General features: G+C 43.6%; 1 protein-coding gene across 12 annotated transcripts in view; it reads left to right on the top strand.

Moving 5' to 3' along the window:
• Positions 1-15,552, top strand: part of trpm2 (transient receptor potential cation channel, subfamily M, member 2) — a 230,666-nt gene that overhangs the window by 95,065 nt on the left and 120,049 nt on the right. For 11 of the 12 annotated variants that reach the window (XM_059647003.1, XM_059647008.1, XM_059647009.1 and 8 more), the window contains 3 exons: positions 4,767-5,123; positions 14,211-14,360; positions 15,189-15,318. In XM_059647003.1, the coding sequence (XP_059502986.1) occupies positions 4,767-5,123; positions 14,211-14,360; positions 15,189-15,318 (637 nt within the window). The remainder of the gene's footprint in view (positions 1-4,766; positions 5,124-14,210; positions 14,361-15,188; positions 15,319-15,552) is intronic. The other variant, XM_059647012.1, reaches the window with a different exon arrangement.

Raw genomic sequence — 15,552 nt, forward strand, 5'->3', positions numbered from 1 at the left:
CCAGAGTTTTGTACAGCTTCACCATAACCTCTTGGTTCCGGAACTCGATCCCTCTATTAATAAAAGCTAAAACACTGTATGCCTTCTTAACAGCCCTGTCAACCTGGGTGGCAACTTTCAAGGATCTGTGTACATGGACACCGAGATCTCTCTGCTCATCTATACTACTAAGAATCTTACCATTAGCCCTGTACATTGCCTTCTGGTTACTCCTACCAAAGTGCATCACCTCACACTTGTCTGCATTAAACTCCATTTGCCACCTCTCAGCCCAGCTCTGCAGCTTATCTATGTCTTTCTGCAACCTACAGCATCCTTCATCACTGTCCACAACTCCACCAACCTTAGTGTCATCTGCAAATTTACTAACCCATCCTTCTACGCCCTCATCCAGGTCATTTATAAAAATGACAAACAGCAGTGGACCCAACACCGACCTTTGCGGTACACCACTAGTAACTGATGTCCAGATTGAACATTTCCCATCAACTACCACCCTCTGTCTTCTTTCAGCAAGCCAAGTTCCGATCCAAACTGCTATATCTCCCACAATTCCATTCCTCCGCATTCTGTACAATAGCCTATTGTGGGGAACCTTATCGAACGCCTTGCTGAAATCCATATACACCACATCAACTGGTTTACTCTCATCTACCTGTTTGGTCACCTTCTCAAAGAACTCAATAAAGTTTGTGAGGCATGACCTTCCCTTCACAAAACCGTGCTGACTATCCCTAATCAATTTATTCTTTTCTAGATGATTATAAATCCTATCCCTTATAACCTTTTCCAATACTTTACCAACAACTGAGGTAAGGCTCACTGGTCTATAATTACCAGGGTTGTCTCTACTGCCCTTCTTGAACAGGGGAACCAGATTTGCTATCCTCCAGTCGTCTGGCACTATTCCTGTAGACAATGACGAGTTAAAGATCAATGCCAAAGGCTCGGCAATCTCCCCCCTGGCTTCCCAGAGGATCCAAGAATAAATCCCATCTGGCCCAGGGGACTTATCTATCTTCACCCTCTGAAGGATTTCTAATACCTCTTCCTTGTGAACCTCAATCCCACCTAGTCTAGTAGCCTGTATCTCAGTATTCTCCTCAACAACATTGTCATTTTCTAGAGTGAATACTGTTGAAAAATATTCATGATTTATTCATATTCATGATTTATTTCAGGTTAACTTTCATCTTTCTTGCAAATCCCTCACCATGAGCTGCCAAATCAATAGCAAGGACAGAAAAATGCTTTCTTTTGGCCTTATATGAAGTGGCCAGAACGTAAACCAAAATGCCAACCATTATATGATAATACTCTCAAGCAATGCACAGTTTGTCATCCCTGGCAACCTCATTCACTCAGTAATGAAAATGTGACAGGATTGAGAATTTCTTGCCGTTGAGGACCTGACACTGGGACCAAACAGGCACTATGCCCCACTTGGCACCAGTGAGATTGGCATTGAACTTTTCCCAGAGACAGGCATCCATTAGATTAGATTAGATTCCCTACAGTGTGGGAACAGGCCCTTTAGCCCAACAAGTCCACACTGCCCCTTGAAGCATCCCACCCAGACCCATCCTCCTATAGCCCACACACCCCTGACCACTACAGGCAGTTTAGCATGGCCAATCCACCTAGCCCGCACATCTTTGGACTGTGGGAGGAAACCAGAGCACCTGGAGGAAACACACACAGACACGGGGAGAATGTGCAAACTCTACACAGACAGTTGCCTGAGGCTGGAATCGAACCCTGGAGCTGTGAGGCTGCAGTGCTAATCACTGAGCCACCGTGCCGCCCCTTATTATCAATAATATAAAAGTAGGGAGTAAAATCAAACAAAGAAATGTCGATGCTTGGAGTTTCTGGAGAAACTTTGCAGGCCTGGCATCATCTGCACAGAGAGAAAGCAGAGAGAAAATGTTTTAAGTCCAGTGACTCTTCTTTCGAGCGGCTCTGAAGATCAGCCATACTGGATTAGAAATGCTAACTCTGCTTTTCGTCTAGATACTATCAAACCTGCCGATTTCAGCTGATTCTGTGCATCTAGACCAGAAGCAGAGTTAGCTCTGAAGAAGCGTCACTGGACTTAAAACATTTTCTTTCTGCTTTCTCTCTGTGCAGATGCTGCCAGTCCTGCTAAGTTTCTCCAGCGACTTCTGTTCTTGCATAAAAATACAGAGATTTTGCTGAACTATACAAGGCAGTGGTGAGACCACAGCTGGACTACTGTGAACAACCTGTCAAGGTGTTGGGCTTGAAATCCAACAGGATCTCTCCACGTGTTCAAATCCTATTCATGGCATAGAACAATGAACAGTACAGCACAGGAACAGGCTCTTCAGCTAATCTCTTTTGCCTGCCTATGGTCCGTATCCTTCCACTCCTTGCTTATTCATGTTGTTGTTTTTTTCCTCCTTAAACAATACCAAAGTGGTCAAATCAATACAAATACACACCAGTATCATTGAAAAAACAGTCCCAACTTTATTAGGAACAAAATTACAACCTTCAATACTAAATGTACCGTTTCTAATCCTATTTGCCCTCTTAAGGTTACGATATTTCCTGAGTCTCTTGTATATTTATGCAGTTGCTCTCTCTCTCTCAATGGTCAACTATTCTCTGTTTCTTGCCATGTTGGTGTCCTCCGAAGGCCTCAGCCAATTCTAACAGTCTGCTGGTGAACCCTGCTTTTATACCTTTGAGAAGACTTTCTGGGACTTTCAACAGTTCTGCCCAATCAGGGACATAAGCTTAATAGTTTGAAACAGAGTCAATCATTTCAACGGCATACTACTGTTAGTTTCTTTGCGTAGCAGCAAGCACTTGGTGCCTTTCTGTCTGACCCCTCCTTCATTTAGTGATAAGTTGCTGGGGATATGTCTGTTCAGGATAACTGACGCCTTTTGTATTATACTAATATCATTACCACCTGGTTGCTGTCCTTGCACTGTGTCTGGTGTGTAGGTTTTGTGATTTCAGAGTTTCACTTGGCTAATGCACCCACCACCCTTGCTGTTTGGCCAAGTTAGCAATCAATCTGTGTTTTAGAAGCTACAATGTGCTTATCTAAATGCCGCTTAATATGCCCCTATTGTATCTGCCTCCACCACGACCCTGGCAGTGTGTTCCAAGCACCTACCACTTCCTGTGGAAACAAAATTTGCCTCTCACATCTCTTTTAAAGATTCCCCCTCTTAAATGCATGCTTCCAGCATTAGACATTTCAACTCAGGGAAAAATATTCTGACTGTCAACCTTACCTGTGCCTCTCATAGTTTTATAAACTTCTATCAGGTCTCCCCTCAGCCTCTTCTGCTCCAGAATAGACACCTCTGGTTTGTTCAGCCTCTCCGTATAGCTCATACCCTCGAATCCAGGCAACATCTTGGTGAACTTTTTCTGCACCCTCTCCAAAGCCAAAGATGATGCAGGTTTTCTTGAGTCTTCTTGTGGTGCAGTGGGGTAGCATCCCTACCCCTGTCACAGAGAACCTGGGCCCAAGTCCCACCTGCTCCAGATGTGTGTAAAAACATTTCTGACTAGGTTGATTAGGAAAAATAGGTTGTTTCTAACAAAAAAGAACAAAAGGTACATGGCCATTGGAAGAGACCAGAGAAGGTTCATTAGGTTGATAATGAGAATGTCTTATGAAGAGAGGTATCCACTGTGCTACCATATGGGGAGTTGAATATGTGGGAGGGGACAGCCTGTTCAACTCACCCAGTCTTCTGATGCTTGGTCACCAATCAGCTGCTGAGGACCTTTGAGCAACTTAGTCTCCACCCTACACCCAAGGGCACAATTGTAAATCTGAGCACATTTCACTTGTGGTGTTTTCCTACATGGTGCGCCCCTTTGTCCACTACTAGACCTGGACCAGCCATGGTGGGCATGAATTAGTCATGTGAGGGGTCTGGTAGGTTATGGGGGTTTGGGGAGTGGGAAGTACTGAACATGGGTGCATTAATTTAGATGAAGTGGTGGTGGCAGGATCCAATTCCCTTCCCTCCTAGTGATTAAAATCCCTGCTGCCACTAACCATCCCACTGGGAGGGCCTCAATTTCCACTTCCAATTTTTAAGTTTGTTTTGTTTCCCCTTGGATAAGCATATGGATAATGATGGGATAGTTTAGGGGGAGGGGCCTAGATTAGTTCACAGGTCAGCACAACATCGAGGGCCGAAGGGCCTGTTCCGTGCTGTATTGTTCTATGTTCTATGCTCTAAGAACACGATGGCACACTTTATATATGTGTGTGTGTATAAACAGTGTGCAGGGATATGGAGAAATGGCAGGAGATTAGCAGTTGAGAAAATAAACAGTGCAGTCACGATGCCTAATCAACATCCTTCTGCACCATAACAATTCTACAATAACAAAAACAAAATTGCTTGGAAAGCTCAGCAAGTCTGGCAGCATCTGTGAAAGAGATAACAGAGTTAACATTTCAGGTCCGGTGATCCTTCAGGAAGGGCCTGAGGAAGGGTTATCAGACTCGAAGCATGAACTCTGTCTTCTCCTTCACAGGTACTTCCAGATGTGCTGAGCTTTTCTAGCAACTTTGTTTTTGTTCCTGATTTACAGCATCTGCAGTTCTCTTGGTTTTTATTTACAATTTTGTGGTAACTTGCTTAGTGGAACAGTAGATGTTTGAATGCAGAACTGGAGCAGGTTACTGAGAGAAGTCCTTCAACAAAAGTGCATTGACTATTCTTCACTCAACCCAGTAAATCATTTGTTTCTCTGAACGCCAGTCCTACCATCTCCACCAAGCCATGTTCGCAGCTCTTGTCAGTGACAAGCCTGGCTTTGTAGAACTATTCCAGGAGAAAGGGGTGAATCTGCAGGAATTCCTCACACCAGAAATCCTCATGCGACTTTACAACAACATCCCGCCCTACACTCTCCTGCACAAGAAGCTACAGAAAGTGGTGCAAGGGGGAAAACATCCTCATGTCACTGATACAACAGACAGCAAGAGGAATGTCCATCTCCACCATGTCTCCATGGTCCTACAGGAGCTTCTAGGTGAATTCACCGAACCACTCTACAGAAAACTGAAGGATGTACAGGAGAGAAAGAAGGTCAACAACACGGCAATAAAAATAAATGTAAGTAATTTAACTCCCAGGGATTGGAACCACTCCAAAGGATGTTAGGTATAGGGTAATCTTCTTCAAGGCCCTTAATGAATACTTTTCTTCAGTATTCATAACTGAGAGGGACCTAGTTGTCGGGGAGGGCAGTGTGAAACAGGCAGTGTGACTTGATAGTGTTGTACAAAATGATCAGAGGTATAGATAGAGTGGGCAGCCCAGAGACTTTTTCCTGGGGTGGAGGTAGCTATTACGAGACTAGAGGAGGTGGATGTTAGTAAGGAAGATGTACTAGGCATTTTGAGGAACTTGAAGATAGATAATTCCCCCGGGCCTGATGGGATTTATCCAAGGATTCTATGAGAAGCGAGGGAAGAGATCGCAAGGCCTTTGGCGATGACCTTTTCATCCTCATTGTCCACTGTTACAATGCCAGAGGATTGGAGAGTGGCAGAAGTCATTCCCTTGTTCAAAAAAGGGAATAGGGATAGCCCCAGAAATTACAGGCCAGTTAGTCTTATTTCAGTGGTGGGCAAATTATTGGAAAGGGCTCTGAGAGATAGGATTTATGGACACTTGGAAAGGCACAGTTTGATTTGTGATAGTCAGCATGGATTTGTGAGGGGTAGATCATGCCTCACAAACCTTATTGAATTCTTTGAAGAGGTGACCAAACATGTGGATGAAGGTAGAACAGTGGATGTGGTATACATGGATTTAACTAAGACGTTTGATAAGGTTCCCCATGGTAGGATCATGCAGAAAGTAAGGATGCATGGAATAGGGGGAAATGTGGCAGATTGGATTCAGAGTTGGCTGACCCTTAAAAGAAAGAGTGTGGTAGTGGATAGAAAGTATTCAACATGGTGCTCAGTTACGAGTGGGGTATCACAAGGACCTGTTCTCAGTCCTCTTCTATTTGTGATTTTTGTAAATGATTTGGATGTAGAAGTGGAAGGGTGGATTAGTAACTTTGCGGATGATACAAAGGTGGGTCGAGTTGTGGATAGTGCGGAGGGCAGTTCTAGGTTACAAAGGGACATTGATAGGATGCAGAGCTGGGCTTAGAAGTGTCAGATGGAGTTTAACACTGAAAAGTGTGAGGTGATTCATTTTGGAAGGACAAACTTGAAAGCAGAATACAGGGTTAACGCAAAGATTCTTGGCAGTGTGGAGGAGCAGAGGGATTTTGGGGTTCAAGCCCATAGTTCCCTGAAAGCTGCCACCCGGGTGGATAGAGTTATTAAGAAGGTGTATGGTGTGTTAGCTTCCATTAATAGAGCGGTTAGACTAGATTCCCTACAGTGTGGAAACAGGCCCTTTGGCCCAACAAGTCCACACCGCCCCTTGAAGCGTCCCACCCAGACCCATTCCCCTATAACCCACACATGCCTGAAGACTACCGGCAATTTAGCATGGCCAATCCACCTAGCCTGCACATCTTTGGACTGTGGGAGGAAACTGGAGCACCCGGAGGGAACTCACGCAGACATGGGGAGAACGTGCAAACTCCACACAGACAGTCCCCGAGGCTGGAATCTAACTTGGGTCTGTCGTGCTAACCACTGAGCCACCGTGCCACCCCATGGTTGAGTTGATGAGTTCAAGAGCCCTGAAATTATGGTCCAGCTATACAAAAGCCTGGTTCGGCCACATCTGGAGTATTGTGTCCAGTTCTGGTCACCTCATTACAAGAAGGATGTGGAAGCATTGGAAAAGGTGCAGAGGAGATTTACCAGGATGTTGCCTGGAATGGAAGGAATGTCTTATGAGGAAAGTTTGAGAGAACTAGGGCTTTTCTCTTTAGAACAACAAAGGATGAGAGGTGACTTGATAGAGGTGTACAAAATGATCAGAGGTATAGATAGAGTGAACAGCCAGAGGCTTTTTCCTAGGGTGGAGGTAGCTATTACGAGGGGGTATAGTTTTAAAGTAAGTGAAGGTTGATATCAGGGAGAAGTCAGAGATAGGTTCTTTGGCGGTAGGGGCGTGGAATGCATTGCTGGAGCGTGTAGTAGAATTGGCCTCATTAGGAGCATTTAAGTGGCTATTAGATTGGCATGTGGATGATAATGTGAAGTTGGGGTTGAGGTTAGATAGACATTAAGTGTAGGGTGAAAGTTTGGCACAACATGGCGGGCCGAAGGGCCTGTACTATGCTGTACTGTTCTATGTTCTATGTACTCTTTCAAACTGTAGGTAACGGCGTGAGTAACTGTGAGCAGCACGGTGGATCAATGGTAAGCACTGCTGCCTCATAGTGCCAGGGAGCCAAGTTCGATTCCACTCTCGGGTGACTGCCTGTGTGGAGTTTGCACATTTTCACTGTGTCTGCTTGGGTTTCCTCCAGGTGCTTCAGTTTCCGCCCACAGTCCAAAGATGTGCAGGTTAGGCGGATTGGCCATGAGAAATTGCCTGTAGTGTTCAGGGATGCGTAGCTTAGTTGGGTTCTAGGGGGAAGGGCTGGGTGGGATGCTCCAAGGGTTAGAGTGGACTTGTTGGGCTGAAGGACCTATTTCAAAACTGTAGGGATTCTATGATTCTGTAAATCTACCTATATACTGTCCCCATCAAACACATCCAGGACAGGAACATTGTCATGGTTAGACAGAGTAAAGTTTCCTCAACACTGTTTCCATCAAACACTCCCAGGATATGTACAGAACAGGGTTGGATACAAAGTAAAACTCCCCCGACTCTTTTAACCTGAAATTTGAGCTCTGTCTGCTCTTTTAAACAGAAAGTGAAACTATCCCCATTGAAATTTCCAGGACAAGTCTAACCCAGGGTTAGAAACAGAGTAAAGCTCTTTTCTACTCTTTTAGAGTAGACCTCTTAGGAATGGTCATTGGACCCAAAACACAAAATTTGACTTCTTTCCACAGGTGCCGAGTTTTTTCAGCAACTTTTGTTTTTGTTACTCCCAGGGCAGGGTCAACAAAGGGTTAGATACAGAATAAAGCTCCCTCTCTACTGTCCCCGTCAAATGTAATCAGGACAGGGTTAGATGCAGAGATAAGCTTCCTTTACACTGTTCCCACCAACACATCTAGGACAAGCGCAGCATGCGGTTAGATACAAAGTAAAGCTTCTTCGAAACTGTAGCTGTTAAACAAGGTGCAGTAGGGACAGTTTGGGATTATATACCAAGTAACATTTCCTCTATACTGTCCAATCAAACACTTCCACAATGTGAGCACTGTTTGTTTTGATGTTGGCTGTCATAGACACAGCAGTAGGAGCTGATTGTTTCGGATGCAACTGGGCTGACTTTGAAGTGAGGCCCTTAGAAGTGAGAATTGTGGTTGAACCCTGACCCACAGAGTAATAGTTTGAAAAATGACAGTTGTAGGGCTTCCCATAGGATTCTCATTCAATAAAAATCTAGAATTAGGATGACTATGAAACCATTGCCAATTGTCTGAAAAACCCATCTGGTTTGCCAAAGTCCTTTAAGGAAGGAAATTGCTTTCCTTACGTAGTCTGGCATACATATGATCCAGACTCACAACAATGTGGTTGATGCTTAGCTGCAATTTATGCAATTCAGGATGGGCCTGAGCAATGAAATGAGGCTAAACAGGGCTGACAAGAGAAACTGGAACTTCAGTTGCAAACCTTGACTAAAACAGGGATTTTTGAAAGAGGAATGGGGAGGAAAGTCATGACAAGCCCGTCAATCCCAAAGCTGCTTCGGGGCGACCCCCAGCCCCACTGCAATTGTCAAATCTCTTCACCAGGAATGGTGAAAAGGGTTCACTGATAGCCAAACAGCAGACAGAATGCCTCAAAGGGTAGAGGATGATCAGAGATTAGATTCCCTACAGTGTGGAAACAGGCCCTTCGGTCCAACAAGCCCACACTACCCCTTGAAGAATCCCACCCAGACCCATCCCCCTATAACCCACTCACCCCTGAACACTATGGGCAATTTAGCATGGCCAATCCACCTAGCCTGCACATCTGTGGACTGTGGGAGGAAACTGGAGCACCCGGAGGAAACCCACGCAGACACGGGGAGAATGTGCAAACTCCACACAGACAGTCACATGAGGCTGGAATTGACCCAGGTCCCTGCCGCTGTGAGGCTGCAGTGCTAACCACTGAGCCACCGTGTAGGGTGTAGAGTGTTGCTCACTGGTTCAGCTCCATTTCTCCCTCCTGTTAGAAAGCTAGTCAGAACACTGGCATCCATAAGTAGCAATGCATGTAATCCCTCATATCACCATGGAAACATTCCTGCTCACTCATTGGTACAAACGAGCAGCGAGACTGGCTCACATCCACATTCTGTATGGTAAAGTGAACATCCATGGGAACAAATGTGAGCATGAAATGTGTTTCCTTTCATCACCAACAACATAATTCAAACTGGACAAGTCCCAACTAGACAGGTGTAGCAGCAAGTGCAGGAGTGAGAGCCAAGGCAGTTGCACAGCTCAAATTCTTCAAACAATAACACGTACTTAGGGTCAAAGAGATATATAGCAAGTCAACAGACCCTTTGGCCCAACTCATTCTTGCCAACGAGATAAGCTAAATTAAACTAGTTCCATTTGTCAGCATTTGACCCATATCCTTCTAAACCTTTCCTATTCATATTCCCATCCAGATGCCTTTTAAGTGTTGTAATTGTACCATGCTCCATCACTTCCTATGCCAGCTCATTCCATACATGCACCATGCCCTCTGTGAACATGTTGCCCCTTAGATCCCTTTTAAATCTTTTCCCTCTCACCTTAAAACTATACCCTATACCCCAGGGAAAAGAGCTGGTCTATTCATTCTATCCATGCCCCATGTGATTTTATAAACCTTTATAAGGTCACCCCTCAGCCTCTGACAGTCCAGGGAAAATAGCCCCAGTCTCTTCAGCCCCTCTCTATAGCTCAAACCCTCCAAGCCTGGTAACATCCTTGTAAATCTTTTCTGAACCCTTTCAAGTTTCACAACATCCTTCCTATAACAGGGAGACCAGAATTGAACACAGTATTCCAATAGCGGCTTAACCAATGTACTGTACAGCTGCAACAAGACCTCCCAAATCCAAAACTCCATGTACTGGCCAAAAAAGACAAGCATACCAAATGCCTTCTTTACATCATACTTGAGTCACAATCAGTCCAAATGCTAAGGCTCACAAGCCAAGTCAGCATCATCAATTCTCCCTTCAATCTTTACCAATTCATGTCAATTATTGGAGTATGCAGGATAACAAGGTGCTCCAGGACAAGGTGCTGTTTGTATTTATACTGGATCTGTCATGGACCCAGCAGACAGAACTGACTGTTTCTGGATGCAGCTGAACTGACATTGAAGTAAGGCCCTTACAGTACTGTCGTTGAACCCAGTCAGATTGAGTAATAGATTGAACAATGACAGTTATAGGGCTTCCCACAGGATTCTCATTCAATAAATATCTGGAATTAGGATGCCATGAAGCCCAAACCCCTAACCCTTATCAGAGAAGAGCCTTTCCTTCTACCTTTCTGCCACTAAATGATTCATTGCCGAGATTGGCAACTCGCCAGGAGTAAAGGCACAATTGGATTGGGAGCTTGGTTCTCCAAGTGAAATCAGAGGAACAGAAACTACTGCTTAATGCCAGGGACAGGATTTAAACTCCTCAATTCAGGACTAAAGTCAGCAACACAGAGTCAGCATAGCACAAATAGAGGCCACTGAGCCCATGAGAATCACATTGGATTACGAGAGCAATCCATTTTTTATTTAAAAGCCATTCATCATCTCCACTTCAGTTCTCCTCATTGGCAGTGTTGCAGGTCAAAGGTCGTTCCTTACACGTCTCAATTGCCTCCTTGAATCCCATCCTACCTCCTGGTAAAGACTTTAGTTGTTTTCCCTCGCCCTTGTACCATCATCCAATGGGAACAGTTTTTCTTTGACCACCTTATCTAAACAAGCCACAATTTCATCTGTCAAAATAAAACAAAGAACTCTGGATACTGGAAACTTAAGGCAAAAACAGAAATAGCCAGAGAAACTCAGCAAGTCTGGAGCATCTGTAGAGTGGAATCAGAGTTAATATTTGGGGTCTAGTGACCCTTCTTCAGAGCCCTTCACTGGATGCAAAGCATTAACTCTGATTTCTCTCCACACATGGTGCCAGACTTACTGAGATTTTCCAGGAATTCCAATTATTGTTTCAGATTTCTGGCATCTGCAGTTCTCTCAGTAGTTTTGTAGGAGGCCAGAGATTGTTAAGTTGAAAACTGACAAAAGTGTTTGTGACATCTGAACCAAGAGGGGATTCCCAGCACAGCACTGTCTGTTTGATCATTAAAATTTGCTCGCAAGTGTATGAATGGCTGAGACCATTGGTTCATTGCATTCCAATTCAGGCTTGGACTAGGTCACCATGCTGCAGTGACATGGGGCAAATGCCATGGCTTAGCAGAGAGGCCCATTATTGAATAGGCTCACACTGAGGGGAACCAGGAGACCATGATCTGGGTATAGATAATGAGGGAATCCTGAAGACTGTGGCCTGGGAATAGATGCTGAGCGGAATGGAGACATTGTGATCTGAGAGTAGAGTATGAGGGGATTCAAGATAGTGTGATCTTGTTATAGTGAGGAGTAGGTTTGTAGTTATATATGTTGAGGAGCTAGGTATTGGTTATTCAGGAGCCTAAGTGAAGATTAGGGATTAATTACTTAGGGGAGTGTGTAAAGAGTTGGAATTGGTTATTTTGGGGGAGGAGTGAAGAACTTTGATTAATTACTCTGGAGAGTGAATGTAGAGTTGGGATTGGATGCTCCTACAAGCAACAGTGTGAGAGTGAGTAGATCATGTTACAGTTATTGATTTAGTTATAATTATTGCTTCAGTGTTCAGCAAGAATTCAGCTCTTCTTTGGATTGGTGCTGACTGACCTTTTCCAGCCATTTTGACGGCATCTGTTCAATATCATATTAGGAAGTGCCAGAACTTCTCACTATTTAACAGCCTGTAAAATAGTATAATGCCATAGTTTCCTGGAAAGCCTAGTGAGAAATGGGACTAATCTCTTTCAAAGAATCCATACTGACCAAATGTGCAAAATAGCTTCATTGTTTTAATTCTATGAACTACTCAAATTAATGGGAAAGGTCACTAAACTTCTGTCAATGGTGAAATGGTACACCAAGACACCTTGATAGTACATGATGATCTGTGCAAGCACTGAAAAAGTGATGTGTTCAGAACTTGATGCTGTAATTATTGTCGACTTCTGCACTGGTCAATGCTGGGGCCTCAACCAGTCACATCAATGTTAGCTGAAGACAACCGGAGTTGTAATGGCTAATAACACAAAGCTAGATAGGAATGGAAGCTGCAAGGAACACACAGACTGCACAAAGATATGAACTGGTTAACTCTGTGAACACCTTGGAAGATAACATAAAATTTTGCAAGGGTGGGAGGTTATTCAGTTTAGCTGAAAGAACAGAAAAGCAGGTTCTATTTGAAAAAGTATGAAACTTCAGAATATTGATATTCAAAAGGCCTCAAGGGGTGTATTCATCCAAGGGACATAATCATAATACATGTACAGGTTGGGAAAGCAAATAACATGTTGGCCTTTAGTCAAAGAGGATGGAGTACAGAATTAAAGAAGTCTTGCTACAAACGTGTGGGGTTTTGATTGGGCCACATCAGGAATACCGCATGTGGGTTTGGTTTCATTTTTAAGGAAGGAGAGACTTCCATGAGAGATGATACAGCGAGGGTTCACTAGATTGTTTCCTGAGATGAGGGGATAGTTCTGAGATGGAAGTGAGTAAAATAGATTGGTTTTCTCTGGAGTTTAGAGGAATGAGAAGTGATTCCATTGAAGGATTCCAGATTCTATTGAGGAGTAACAGAGTAGTCACTGAGTGGTTCTTTCCCTGTGGCTGGGGAATTTAGAATACTGGGGTACATCAGGGTAAAAATACTGATAATTCAGGAACAAGGACAAATTTATTCTCTTTGAGGTTTATGAATATTTGGTGTTCCCAACCCTGAAGATTGTCAATGCTACATACAAACAAACAGCAACAGCAGGCCAGTCAGCCCTTCAAGGTTCTTCCACCATTCAATATGATTGTGGCTGTTATGACTTTAACCTCAACTCTGTATTCCTGCACATCCCCAATAAACTTTCATTACATTGGTAATTAAAAATCTGTCTACCTGTACCTTAACAATATTTAAAGATTCTGCTTCCACCCATTTTTCAGGAAGGAAATTTCAAAGATTCTCAACTCTCTGAGAGAGAAAGAGTTCCAACATCTCTGTTTTAAATAGACACCCCATAATTTTAAAACAATAACCCCTAGTTCTAGTATCTCTGAAAACTGGAAATACCATTTCCACATTCACCCGTTCAAATTCAATTTGATCTTATATGTTTCAATTACGTCACTTCTGACTCTACTAAATGCCAAATGGTACATGCCTAGCCTGCCTAGCCTTTCGTCATAAGGTAATCCACTCCTTCCAGGCATTAATCTAGTAAATTTTCTTTGAGCTGCTTCCATTGCATAAGCATCATTTTTTAAGTACAGTGACAACAGTACAGCAGATGCAATCTCACCAATGTCCTATGTAACTGAGACATAACCTCCTTACTCTGGTATTTGACTCTCCTCACAATAAACCATTTTAATTTTTCTGATTACTTGCTGTACCTGCATTCTAACCTTCTATCATTCAATCACTAGGACACCCAAATCTCTCTGCATCTCAGAGCGCTACAAACTCTCACCATTTTGCTTTGTTTCTTAATTCTTCTCGTTAAAATTAGCAACCATGTACGTTCCTGCATTACACTCCATTTGCTCCATTGTTGAATGTATCTAAGACAAGGATAGGGACTCTTTTTCTGCCTCTAAGAGAATCAAGGAAATGGGGAAGGGTGTGGACAACAAAAGTAGAGTTGAGACAGAGGATTAGCTATAATCACACTTTGAATCCTGGAGCTGCCTCAAAGGGCTGAGTGGCTTCCTTCTGTTCCTATTCCAGATATTCCTCAAGTTCTGTTGTGATGGGCATTCTTTTGGAAGATGCAGATGAACCTTGAATCTGCTACAAAGCTTTTATTGTTTTGTTTCTAGATCCTGCCATCAAGTCCCCAGGAGATGCAGCAAACCTACTCCCAGGAAAGTGGGATCTGTGAGCAGGAAGTTGAGAATCCAGAGCGTGACCTTTTCATCTGGGCCATTTTGCAGAAACGCAAAGATCTGGCATCAATTTTTTGGGTGCAGGTACGGACCATTCCAACAAGAAACACAACATTCAGGTTCCAGCTTTTAAGAACTATCTTCACTCCTCCCACGTTCTGTCATTTTCTTACCTATAGACCCTGACCCTTCCTGAAGATCAGAATAGTGGACTGGCTTAAGATTGATTTAAGACTATGATTTAAAACTCCAAATTCCAGATTTTTACTGACTCAAGTTCCACCATCAGCCATAGCAGGATTTGAACCACAGTCCCCAAGACATTAACTGAGTCTCTAGATTAGTGGTTTAATGATAATACCACTAGACCATTGCCTCCATGTTTACAGATGACTCCAGACCAGAGTAATGGAATCAATGCTGAAATGCTCTCTGAAATGGCCCTAAAAAGCTGCTCAGTTCAAGGGCAATTAGAGATGCTGATGTTGTCACTGGCCAGATATGTTTATTGAAGCCAATAACGTGGGGAAGAAGAAGGAAAGGAGAAGATTTTGTCCCAGAATTCCTCCGCTTTCCTCGCTCCAGCTGCAGTGACAGGATGGACAGATGACCAGCTCCAGCAACCTTCCAAAGCCTTGACTGTCTCTTTCACCTTCCCTGAGCAGTAGGAGATCATATCTCTTGGGCTGTTTCTAACTTTAGCCCTTGGTCCCATCCATCATAGGGTATTTCTACCAAACATTAGCCAACATTACAGGAACAGAGCATGACTAGTCCATGAGAGATTAATGTCCATGGCCTGATCTTCACCACAGAGATCACCCTGTGTTGGTAAAGAAAACTGCATGGCTGTTTTTATCGATGGAACAATTTTGATTTGTCTCCTAAAGATCACTGTTGTGTTTTTGCCAGGCAATGGACAGCATTGATGCTTCACTGGTTGCCTGTAAGATCCTGAAGAAAATGTCCTGTGAGGAGAATGATACAGACCTTTCTGAGGAAATGGGAGAACTGGCCCAGGAATATGAGGATCGAGCTGTCGGTAGGCTGGAACCTAGGGTGGTTTGGATATCTGTCATGAGGGAAGGCTACTCATGGCTTCTGAGCACATTCCATGTAGAATCTGGCCACACAAGGCACAGTTTCCTCCACTCTAGATGTTTTATTTTTGTGCTCCTTCCTTGGATAATATGAAAGAATCATAGAATGATTAAATCTAAGAGTTGAAGGAAAGAAGAGCAGCACTGAGGCTCAGTAGTTAGTACTGCTGCATCAC

This window comes from Stegostoma tigrinum, chromosome 7 (assembly GCF_030684315.1).
Source record: "Stegostoma tigrinum isolate sSteTig4 chromosome 7, sSteTig4.hap1, whole genome shotgun sequence".
Taxonomy (NCBI): domain Eukaryota; kingdom Metazoa; phylum Chordata; class Chondrichthyes; order Orectolobiformes; family Stegostomatidae; genus Stegostoma; species Stegostoma tigrinum.